This window comes from Hemibagrus wyckioides, linkage group LG22, assembly GCF_019097595.1.
Source record: "Hemibagrus wyckioides isolate EC202008001 linkage group LG22, SWU_Hwy_1.0, whole genome shotgun sequence".
Taxonomy (NCBI): domain Eukaryota; kingdom Metazoa; phylum Chordata; class Actinopteri; order Siluriformes; family Bagridae; genus Hemibagrus; species Hemibagrus wyckioides.
In genome coordinates, this window is record NC_080731.1 from 21944065 (window position 1) to 21958865 (window position 14801).

The following is a 14801-nucleotide window of genomic DNA, read 5'->3' on the forward strand; positions in this document are numbered from 1 at the left end:
ACACACACTACTCCATAACACACTGCTCCATAACACACACTACTCCATAACACACACTACTCCATAACACACACTACTCCATAATACACACTACTCCATAACACACACTACTCCATAACACACACTACTCCATAACACACACTACTCCATAACACACTGCTCCATAACACACACTACTCCATAACACACACTACTCCATAACACACTACTCCATAACACACACTACTCCATAACACACACTACTCCATAACACACTACTCCATAACACACACTACTCCATAACACACACTACTCCATAACACACTGCTCCATAACACACACTACTCCATAACACACACTACTCCATAACACACTGCTCCATAACACACACTACTCCATAACACACACTACTCCATAACACACACTACTCCATAACACACACTACTCCATAACACACACTACTCCATAACACACTGCTCCATAACACACACTACTCCATAACACACACTACTCCATAACACACTACTCCATAACACACACTACTCCATAACACACACTACTCCATAACACACTACTCCATAACACACTACTCCATAACACACTACTCCATAACACACTACACCATAACACACTACTCCATAACACACACTACTCCATAACACACTACTCCATAACACACACTACTCCATAACACACTACTCCATAACACACACTACTCCATAACACACTACTCCATAACACACACTACTCCATAACACACACTACTCCATAACACACTGCTCCATAACACACTACTCCATAACACACACTACTCCATAACACACTACTCCATAACACACACTACTCCATAACACACTACTCCATAACACACACTACTCCATAACACACTACTCCATAACACACACTACTCCATAACACACACTACTCCATAACACACTGCTCCATAACACACTACTCCATAACACACACTACTCCATAACACACTACTCCATAACACACACTACTCCATAACACACTACTCCATAACACACACTACTCCATAACACACTACTCCATAACACACACTACTCCATAACACACACTACTCCATAACACACACTACTCCATAACACACACTACTCCATAACACACACTACTCCATAACACACTACTCCATAACACACTACTCCATAACACACACTACTCCATAACACACACTACTCCATAACACACTACTCCATAACACACTACTCCATAACACACACTACTCCATAACACACTACTCCATAACACACACTACTCCATAACACACACTACTCCATAACACACTACTCCATAACACACACTACTCCATAACACACACTACTCCATAACACACTGCTCCATAACACACACTACTCCATAACACACACTACTCCATAACACACACTACTCCATAACACACTGCTCCATAACACACACTACTCCATAACACACACTACTCCATAACACACTACTCCATAACACACACTACTCCATAACACACTACTCCATAACACACTACTCCATAACACACTACTCCATAACACACTACTCCATAACACACACTACTCCATAACACACTACTCCATAACACACTACTCCATAACACACACTACTCCATAACACACTACTCCATAACACACACTACTCCATAACACACACTACTCCATAACACACTACTCCATAACACACACTACTCCATAACACACACTACTCCATAACACACTGCTCCATAACACACACTACTCCATAACACACACTACTCCATAACACACACTACTCCATAACACACTGCTCCATAACACACACTACTCCATAACACACACTACTCCATAACACACTACTCCATAACACACACTACTCCATAACACACTACTCCATAACACACTACTCCATAACACACTACTCCATAACACACACTACTCCATAACACACTACTCCATAACACACTACTCCATAACACACTGCTCCATAACACACACTACTCCATAACACACTGCTCCATAACACACACTACTCCATAACACACTACTCCATAACACACACTACTCCATAACACACTGCTCCATAACACACACTACTCCATAACACACACTGCTCCATAACACACACTACTCCATAACACACACTACTCCATAACACACTACTCCATAACACACACTACTCCATAACACACACTACTCCATAACACACACTACTCCATAACACACACTACTCCATAACACACTGCTCCATAACACACACTACTCCATAACACACTGCTCCATAACACACACTACTCCATAACACACACTACTCCATAACACACACTACTCCATAACACACTGCTCCATAACACACACTACTCCATAACACACACTGCTCCATAACACACACTACTCCATAACACACACTACTCCATAACACACTACTCCATAACACACACTACTCCATAACACACACTACTCCATAACACACTACTCCATAACACACACTACTCCATAACACACACTACTCCATAACACACACTACTCCATAACACACTACTCCATAACACACACTACTCCATAACACACTGCTCCATAACACACACTACTCCATAACACACTACTCCATAACACACTACTCCATAACACACTACTCCATAACACACACTACTCCATAACACACTACTCCATAACACACTACTCCATAACACACTGCTCCATAACACACACTACTCCATAACACACTGCTCCATAACACACACTACTCCATAACACACTGCTCCATAACACACACTACTCCATAACACACACTACTCCATAACACACACTACTCCATAACACACTACTCCATAACACACACTACTCCATAACACACACTACTCCATAACACACTGCTCCATAACACACACTACTCCATAACACACTACTCCATAACACACTACTCCATAACACACTACTCCATAACACACTACTCCATAACACACTGCTCCATAACACACACTACTCCATAACACACTGCTCCATAACACACACTACTCCATAACACACACTACTCCATAACACACACTACCCCATAACACACTACTCCATAACACACTACTCCATAACACACACTACTCCATAACACACACTACCCCATAACACACTACTCCATAACACACTGCTCCATAACACACACTACTCCATAACACACTGCTCCATAACACACACTACTCCATAACACACTACTCCATAACACACACTACTCCATAACACACACTACTCCATAACACACTACTCCATAACACACTGCTCCATAACACACACTACTCCATAACACACTGCTCCATAACACACACTACTCCATAACACACACTACTCCATAACACACACTACTCCATAACACACTACTCCATAACACACACTACTCCATAACACACACTACTCCATAACACACTGCTCCATAACACACACTACTCCATAACACACTGCTCCATAACACACACTACTCCATAACACACTACTCCATAACACACTACTCCATAACACACACTACTCCATAACACACTACTCCATAACACACTACTCCATAACACACTGCTCCATAACACACACTACTCCATAACACACTGCTCCATAACACACACTACTCCATAACACACTGCTCCATAACACACACTACTCCATAACACACTACTCCATAACACACACTACTCCATAACACACTGCTCCATAACACACTACTCCATAACACACACTACTCCATAACACACACTACTCCATAACACACACTACACCATAACACACTACTCCATAACACACTACTCCATAACACACTACTCCATAACACACTACTCCATAACACACACTACTCCATAACACACTACTCCATAACACACTACTCCATAACACACTGCTCCATAACACACACTACTCCATAACACACACTACTCCATAACACACTACTCCATAACACACACTACTCCATAACACACTGCTCCATAACACACACTACTCCATAACACACTGCTCCATAACACACACTACTCCATAACACACTGCTCCATAACACACACTACTCCATAACACACACTACTCCATAACACACTACTCCATAACACACACTACTCCATAACACACACTACTCCATAACACACACTACCCCATAACACACTACTCCATAACACACTACTCCATAACACACACTACTCCATAACACACACTACCCCATAACACACTACTCCATAACACACTGCTCCATAACACACACTACTCCATAACACACTGCTCCATAACACACACTACTCCATAACACACTACTCCATAACACACACTACTCCATAACACACACTACTCCATAACACACTACTCCATAACACACTGCTCCATAACACACACTACTCCATAACACACTGCTCCATAACACACACTACTCCATAACACACACTACTCCATAACACACACTACTCCATAACACACTACTCCATAACACACACTACTCCATAACACACACTACTCCATAACACACTGCTCCATAACACACACTACTCCATAACACACTGCTCCATAACACACACTACTCCATAACACACTACTCCATAACACACTACTCCATAACACACACTACTCCATAACACACTACTCCATAACACACTACTCCATAACACACTGCTCCATAACACACACTACTCCATAACACACTGCTCCATAACACACACTACTCCATAACACACTGCTCCATAACACACACTACTCCATAACACACTACTCCATAACACACACTACTCCATAACACACTGCTCCATAACACACTACTCCATAACACACACTACTCCATAACACACACTACTCCATAACACACACTACACCATAACACACTACTCCATAACACACTACTCCATAACACACTACTCCATAACACACTACTCCATAACACACACTACTCCATAACACACTACTCCATAACACACTACTCCATAACACACTGCTCCATAACACACACTACTCCATAACACACACTACTCCATAACACACTACTCCATAACACACACTACTCCATAACACACTGCTCCATAACACACACTACTCCATAACACACTGCTCCATAACACACACTACTCCATAACACACTGCTCCATAACACACACTACTCCATAACACACTACTCCATAACACACTACACCATAACACACTACTCCATAACACACTACTCCATAACACACACTACTCCATAACACACACTACTCCATAACACACACTACTCCATAACACACTACTCCATAACACACACTACTCCATAACACACACTACTCCATAACACACTACTCCATAACACACACTACTCCATAACACACTGCTCCATAACACACACTACTCCATAACACACTGCTCCATAACACACACTACTCCATAACACACACTACTCCATAACACACTACTCCATAACACACTACACCATAACACACACTACTCCATAACACACACTACTCCATAACACACACTACTCCATAACACACTACTCCATAACACACTACTCCATAACACACACTACTCCATAACACACACTACTCCATAACACACTGCTCCATAACACACACTACTCCATAACACACTACTCCATAACACACACTACTCCATAACACACTGCTCCATAACACACTACTCCATAACACACACTACTCCATAACACACACTACTCCATAACACACACTACACCATAACACACTACTCCATAACACACTACTCCATAACACACTACTCCATAACACACTACTCCATAACACACACTACTCCATAACACACTACTCCATAACACACTACTCCATAACACACTGCTCCATAACACACACTACTCCATAACACACACTACTCCATAACACACTACTCCATAACACACACTACTCCATAACACACTGCTCCATAACACACACTACTCCATAACACACTGCTCCATAACACACACTACTCCATAACACACTGCTCCATAACACACACTACTCCATAACACACTACTCCATAACACACTACACCATAACACACTACTCCATAACACACTACTCCATAACACACACTACTCCATAACACACACTACTCCATAACACACACTACTCCATAACACACTACTCCATAACACACACTACTCCATAACACACACTACTCCATAACACACTACTCCATAACACACACTACTCCATAACACACTGCTCCATAACACACACTACTCCATAACACACTGCTCCATAACACACACTACTCCATAACACACACTACTCCATAACACACTACTCCATAACACACTACACCATAACACACACTACTCCATAACACACACTACTCCATAACACACACTACTCCATAACACACTACTCCATAACACACTACTCCATAACACACACTACTCCATAACACACACTACTCCATAACACACTGCTCCATAACACACACTACTCCATAACACACTACTCCATAACACACACTACTCCATAACACACTACTCCATAACACACTACTCCATAACACACTACTCCATAACACACACTACTCCATAACACACACTACTCCATAACACACACTACTCCATAACACACTACTCCATAACACACTACTCCATAACACACACTACTCCATAACACACACTACTCCATAACACACTACTCCATAACACACACTACTCCATAACACACTGCTCCATAACACACACTACTCCATAACACACTGCTCCATAACACACACTACTCCATAACACACACTACTCCATAACACACTACTCCATAACACACTACACCATAACACACACTACTCCATAACACACACTACTCCATAACACACACTACTCCATAACACACTACTCCATAACACACTGCTCCATAACACACACTACTCCATAACACACACTACTCCATAACACACTACTCCATAACACACTACTCCATAACACACACTACTCCATAACACACACTACTCCATCACACACACTACTCCATAACACACTACTCCATAACACACTACTCCATAACACACACTACTCCATAACACACACTACTCCATCACACACACTACTCCATAACACACTACTCCATAACACACACTACTCCATAACACACACTACTCCATAACACACTACTCCATAACACACTACTCCATAACACACACTACTCCATAACACACACTACTCCATAACACACACTACTCCATAACACACTACTCCATAACACACTACTCCATAACACACTACTCCATAACACACACTACTCCATAACACACACTACTCCATAACACACTACTCCATAACACACACTACTCCATAACACACACTACTCCATAACACACACTACTCCATAACACACACTACTCCATAACACACTACTCCATAACACACTACTCCATAACACACACTACTCCATAACACACACTACTCCATAACACACACTACTCCATAACACACACTACTCCATAACACACTACTCCATAACACACTACTCCATAACACACTACTCCATAACACACTACTCCATAACACACACTACTCCATAACACACACTACTCCATAACACACACTACTCCATAACACACACTACTCCATAACACACTACTCCATAACACACTACTCCATAACACACACTACTCCATAACACACACTACTCCATAACACACTACTCCATAACACACTACTCCATAACACACTACTCCATAACACACTACTCCATAACACACTACTCCATAACACACACTACTCCATAACACACACTACTCCATAACACACACTACTCCATAACACACACTACTCCATAACACACACTACTCCATAACACACACTACTCCATAACACACTACTCCATAACACACACTACTCCATAACACACACTACTCCATAACACACACTACTCCATAACACACTACTCCATAACACACACTACTCCATAACACACTACTCCATAACACACACTACTCCATAACACACACTACTCCATAACACACACTACTCCATAACACACTACTCCATAACACACTACTCCATAACACACTACTCCATAACACACACTACTCCATAACACACACTACTCCATAACACACACTACTCCATAACACACTACTCCATAACACACTACTCCATAACACACACTACTCCATAACACACACTACTCCATAACACACTACTCCATAACACACTACTCCATAACACACTACTCCATAACACACACTACTCCATAACACACACTACTCCATAACACACACTACTCCATAACACACTACTCCATAACACACACTACTCCATAACACACACTACTCCATAACACACACTACTCCATAACACACTACTCCATAACACACTACTCCATAACACACTACTCCATAACACACACTACTCCATAACACACTACTCCATAACACACTACTCCATAACACACACTACTCCATAACACACACTACTCCATAACACACACTACTCCATAACACACACTACTCCATAACACACTACTCCATAACACACACTACTCCATAACACACACTACTCCATAACACACTACTCCATAACACACTACTCCATAACACACACTACTCCATAACACACTACTCCATAACACACACTACTCCATAACACACACTACTCCATAACACACACTACTCCATAACACACACTACTCCATAGCTCACCTCACCAGAAGACCTCAGACTGAAATGATGGAGAAACAGATCATGACTAAATCACTAAAGATTCTCTGTGTGTGTGTGTGTGTGTGTGTGTGTACATGTGGTACAGCTTGTGCAGCAGGCTGAAGATGGGAAAAAGGACATCAGTGAAGTGGAGAAGGAGCTCAAACAGCTGAAGAGCCAGTACAAGGAAACTGAATACTCAGACAACGTCTCAGAGATCTGCATAATACAGAGATCACAGCTGAGCTGGTACAGACTACAGCACAGCAATGAAGAACGTCTAATGACTAACAGAAGAGAGGTATGTTTCCTGTTTGTTTACACACACACACACACACTCTCTCACACACACACTCACACACACACACACTCACACACACAGTAAGACAGTAGGATTGTGATGATGATGTTTCTAACAGTGTGTTATCTTGTTAGAGATTTTCCTCTTTACACTTTATTCTATTCATCAAATTCATCTGTAGTTTTATTTAAACATCTGTGAACTGTGGAAGTCCTGTTTCATTCAGTTCACTGCTGAGTTTGGGAATAAAAATGTAGAGAACTTGAGAAGATCAGAAATGATGAAGTGACCATCTGCCAGAGGGGAAGTAGAAGCTTTTTTTTAAATTTTGTTTTATTTTAAACACACACAGTGTTAAGTGGACACAGAGCTTTGGACACACAGAGAGTGGACTTTGAGCAGGTCCCAGTCCAGGTGGGATTCTGTGTGTCTGAGAGCAACTCTGACCACAGCCTGGGTCAGGTTTCTGCTGGTCACTGAGCTAGTGCTAGACGAGCTTTAGTGGTTTAAAAGTAGACATGAAAGAAAATGAGAAAATGAGTGATGGTGTGTCTTGATAAGAGTCTTCTCCCTGGGCTGGGGTGGAGGTTTAGAGCTCTGTGAAGCTGCATTTAAACTGCATTCTGGAAGCTCAAACTCTGAGGCACCGTTAAAGTCCACTATATGGAGAAAAATCCTGAAATGTTTTCCTAAAGAAATGTAATTTCTTTACCACTGAAGAAAGAATAACAATAACAGGAACATCTTGGACGACAAGGGGGTAAGTAAATTATTTGTAAATTGTTCTTATGAAAGTGAAATTCTCCTTTAAGTAGCTGCATGAGCAGCTTCCTTAACAAACCCAAAAAACTGGCCACTTTGGGTTTTCCTCTGGCTCTAAACATCTTTTGTTGGTGTTCCAGTTGTGCACAAACTGTGCACAGGAAGTCTGATGTAGAATTCTTCATTATAGAGGTGAGTAAAGAAACTGTGATGAAATCTACCTGGACAGGTAGCAGTGCACTGGGACACCTTGCCCAAGACCATCCTCTGTGTGGAAAATAAAGATAATGTCTACGTCACTAAAGCGGTGGGTGTGTGTGTGTGTGTGTGTGTGTGTAACAGTTGAAGTGGCGAATGCTACATGTGGAACAGCTTGTACAGCAGGCTAAAGAAGGAACAGAGGAGAAGATCAGAGAAGCGGAGGAAGCGATAGACGAGCTGGAGCAGGAGTATGAGGACATGGTCTATTCAGATCAGGTCTCAGTGCTCTGCACAGTAAAGAGGGAACAGCTGAAGGGGCATCAGTACAGCAAAGAAGAATGTCTAATAACTGAGGACTTAGAGGTATGTTTCTTATTTATTCTCTCTCTCTCTCTCACACACACACACACTCTAACACACACACACACACTCTAACACACACACACAGTAAGACAGTAGGATTGTGATGATGATGTTTCTAACAGTCTGTTATCTTGTTAGAGATTTTCCTCTTTACACTTTATTCTATTCATCAAATTCATCTGTAGTTTTATTTAAACATCTGTGAACTGTGGAAGTCCTGTTTCATTCAGTTCACTGCTGAGTTTGGGAAGAGAAGAAACATGGAGTTAGAAACAACTGATAAACATAAAAAATATACAGATTTGTATTTATGTATTTATTAAATGCCACATTAAAATTAGTTTTAAAAAATGTTGGTTAAATAGATAATGCTAAGTCACTAAAGATGTGTGCATGTGGCAGTGTTAAGTGGACACGGAACTCTGACCACACTGATGTAGAATTCTTCATTGTAGAGATGAGTAAAGAAAATGTGATGAAATCTACCTGGACAGGTAGCAGTGCACTGGGACACCTTGCCCAAGACCAAATTCTGTGTGGAGAAACCTGGACATTTCTCACACTCAGATCCCCGTTTCACTCAGTTTCAGCTCCATTTGTCTTTTAGTAACTGACCACTGAACACTGATCACTAAAGTGTGGAGTAAATACAGAATGTCTAAGTGATGAAGGATAGTGTGTGAGAGATGTACAGTGTGTGTTACTTTACTGTTACATGTAATTCACCTACATGTTAACAGAATCACTTTCCATTCTGTAATAGCTGCATGCCTGAACTCTTACTGCATGTAACGTAAACATATTGCAATTTTACCCCTTTATCCCTTCTTCTTTCGTTTTATTTCATTCATTAATTTTTTTTAACTTAGTTCTCAATATAGATGAGTTATATGCACAGTCTAGGAGGACTGGCCTGGTTTTTATTTCACAGCAAGTTTTATACTGTAAATACTTACTGTGTATGTGATTAATTAAATTGTGTGTGTGTGTGTGTGTGTGTGTTTACATTTACATTTGGCAGACGCTCTTATCCAGAGCGACATACAAAAGTGTATAAAAAAGTCTCTATCAATGAATACATTAACACTGGTTCAATAGGTCACAGACTCAGGATACCATTAGCCTAAAACTGTGTGTGTGTGTAACAGTTGGAGGAACAAATGCTACAGGTGAAACAGCGTGTGCATGCAGCTATAGAAGAAGGGACAGAGGAGAAGATCAGAGAAGTGGAGAAGGAGATCAATCAGCTGGAGGAGCGGTACATCAACACTAAAGATGTAGTAACGGTCATGCAGTTCTGTATGTTTATGAGGGCAGAGCTGTACTGGTACAGACTACAGCACAGTGACAAACAGCTAATGACTGACAAACCAGAGGTATGTTTCCTGTTCACACACACACACACACCTAAACTTAACCTGACCTAACACAATCCTAAAAGTCTTGACAAAACAATACAAACTAAGTTTCATAACTAACAGTAAGCAGCCACCCTCCTTAACTAACCTAAGCAGCCTGACCAACAAACTGACTTAATGGATCTGCTCTGACCATCAACAACCAACCTGATAAACCTCAATATCCCAAACTATTTTACTAACCTTTCCATCCAACACTACCTGACTAACTGACCTACATGACCAACTCATCTAACTAATCTAAACTACTTAACTAACCAAACTACCCAACCTACACAACCTGACTAACCTTAACAACCTGAATAACCAGCTAACAACCAGAAATGATTTGTCGTCTCTGGGTGTGTGTTGAGCAGGTAATGTGGAAGCTGGAGGACTTCATGAACAGTTTACAGAAGGTCAGAGATGGAGCAGAGCGAGAGCAGAAGACACTGAGCTCCACAGTGGTGGACAAGTTGCAGAAACATCTGATGGAGTTTAAAATGTTGTATGAAGAGAAGAGGGGGGTAGATAAATGACCTCATACAGCACAGAGGTGGAGCTGTGTGAGACCAACACACACTCTCTCTCTCTCACACACACACACACACACATTCTTCATCTGTACATGTTCCTCCACTTCAGATCAGCACAAGCTCACAGACTCCTGTGTAAAATCCAGTTATAATCAAAGCAACACAAAGAGACTCTTATTAGTATCGTGTCCACCAGTTGGTCAGTGTCTAATTTTTAAGCACCTTTTAATTTAACAAAGAATAATTAAATTTATTAAATGAACTTGGGGCCATCAAACAAAACACCTACAATTCAACATGCACTTGTCCAATAATCTTGAACTTCATCTTACACTCCATTACACTACAATATTTTACACTATGGTTCAGAAACAAAACAAGAGCAATACAGTCCAAATCAAACTCAGCCAGGGAGGATAAAAAAGAGCAGTAAATAACAATAACAACATGTAAACACACACAAAAAAAGAAAAGAATAATGACTCAGAAATTTAACATTTTAACAGCCTTTTTCTTTGAAAACGTAATACTTTCAAAATATCAGATTATTTTATTAGAAAGAGGGTTTTTTTCTCATCTTCTGTTAACATTCATGAATAAAAAAAAAACTAAATAAGATAAAATTTATTATGAAATATTTATTCTCTTCCTGTAAGATGTTAGTGGGACAGTTACATGTCTGACCACCAGAGGGAGTGCTGGCATGCGACTCATCATAGCCTTCTCTTTGTTGTTTTCCCCACGTGTCTTGTGCCACGCCCTTCCTCTTGTTCTTCTTTCCCCTCTTGTCACCTGTTCCCCCTTTACCCTGTTTTGTCCTATATACACCTGCCCTTTTATACCTGTCTTTGTCCCTCATTGTCTGTTGTTCGGTCAGACACCGTTGTGTTTTCCAGAGTCCCGTGTTATCATTGTTCTGTGGAAGTCTTGTTTTAGTTGTGTTAATAAAACAGTGCTATTAATTTATCCTGCTTGTTGATCTGATGAACTGTGCATGGGTGATGGGTGCATGTGACTACCACAGAGATCTGGGTTCGATCCCCGCTTCATGCAGTGTCTCCTGACTGTTACACCACCTCCATCTTTTAGTCAAAAAAAACCACAAATAATATCTTTAAAAGAAAAGCAAACAAACTTTGGATAAAAAGAAGAAGAACTGACCTTTTTTGTTTTTGTATAAACACAATTCTGAAAGAAATGCACAATTGTTTCAGGAGTCACAGAAAGAGCAGTTGACGATAATGTCCTTTTAAAATCTAAAGGAAATAAAGGATAATATTTATGCAGCAATTTAAATTTATTTCTCTTTCTTTCTAGTTAGTTAAATACACATTTATAAGCTAACATCCAGACTTTTCCCCAAGGTACATTATTGAAAGCTGTATCCCAGTATGACGTCACAGGAGCAGAGGTGGGTCCAAAATCTGTACTCAAGTAAAAGTACAAGTACTTACAGAAATATTTACTCAAGTTTAATAGTTACTTGAGTAAGAGTAAAAAAGTATCGGGTGAAAAAACTACTCAAGTCTTTAGAATGAACGTTTGTTCATGAACCTGTGTTGTTTGTAGGGTTCACAAGATATTGGTCATTGCTGGCAAGAGAGGGCATATGAGGAAAAACATTCGGACAGTGTGAGAATGACCATTAATAGGGTTGAAATAGACCTAACTGTGACCCTTACTGCTCCGTGTTTTTTCAGGTTGGAGCTGGAGTTCTTGTACACTGTGATGTCGGTTGGTTTTGGTGAACACAGCATGCATCACATTATGAAACTATTCTTTTTGAATTATTCTTTTTTGATCTTCCTCCGTTAACTCGCACACGTCTTCCTCTGCTTCAGCTTCATCATCTTCCTCTAAACGCATTAAACGTAAGCAGGAGATCCGTAGCAGCCTCTCGTGAAGCGGCCTCTCCAAAGTCTCACGATACTTGCAAATAAGCCATATAAACTAATTATTTTAAAAAGCTCATATTTATTACCGTTTGACAGTAACGGAGGAACGCCGCCAAATGTAGTGAAATAAAAGTAAAGTTTTTCACTAAAAATGTACTTGAGTAAGAGTACACATCTTTAAAAATACTCTAAAAGTACAATTACCCAAAAAATGTACTCAAGTAAATGTAACAAAGTAAATGTAATTCATTACTACCCACCTCTGCACAGGAGGTACAGTGACATGGGGTTGTTACGGTGTTCGGACTCTTCTACTGTTGTGACATGTGGCTGAGAAACATAGTTTACCTACATTCTTTATACTGCGATGAATATCTGAAACAACAGGAGCTGAGAAAGAGAAGGAGCATAACCACACCTGAGGAAATGGCATCATCCTCATCATCAGAACTCCTGCAGATACAGAAATGGAAGGAGCAGAGACAAATTCTCTATAAGTATATAACTGACCACTGGATTGAAGTAACTTACCCAGTAACTAATATAATGTTACAGTTAAACCAATGTTAAAAAAAATAGATTTGTTTTTGTAAGTAATGTTCCTGTAATTCCAGATAAAGTATTTTAGTAAGTTCCAGATCAATTGTGGGTATAAATTGGTATAATAGTATAATGCCTCATTTCTTCACACAGAATCTAGTAAAATTAGATTCAACAAGTCATCAACAATATAAAGAGAGAGCTGCACCAGTGAGACTGGAGAGACC

The 14801-nt window shown here is 40.3% G+C and overlaps 1 protein-coding gene across 4 annotated transcripts in view; it reads left to right on the top strand.

Moving 5' to 3' along the window:
- LOC131343525 (protein BCAP-like) overlaps nucleotides 1–13382 on the top strand; it is a 53767-nt gene extending 40385 nt beyond the window's left edge. For 3 of the 4 annotated variants that reach the window (XM_058375272.1, XM_058375271.1, XM_058375273.1), the window contains 4 exons: nucleotides 8686–8880; nucleotides 9985–10206; nucleotides 11355–11582; nucleotides 11981–13382. In XM_058375272.1, coding sequence (XP_058231255.1) covers nucleotides 8686–8880; nucleotides 9985–10206; nucleotides 11355–11582; nucleotides 11981–12142 — 807 coding nt within the window. In that variant the 3' untranslated portion in view covers nucleotides 12143–13382. The remainder of the gene's footprint in view (nucleotides 1–8685; nucleotides 8881–9984; nucleotides 10207–11354; nucleotides 11583–11980) is intronic. The other variant, XM_058375274.1, reaches the window with a different exon arrangement.
- The last annotated feature ends 1419 nt before the right edge of the window (nucleotides 13383–14801 follow it).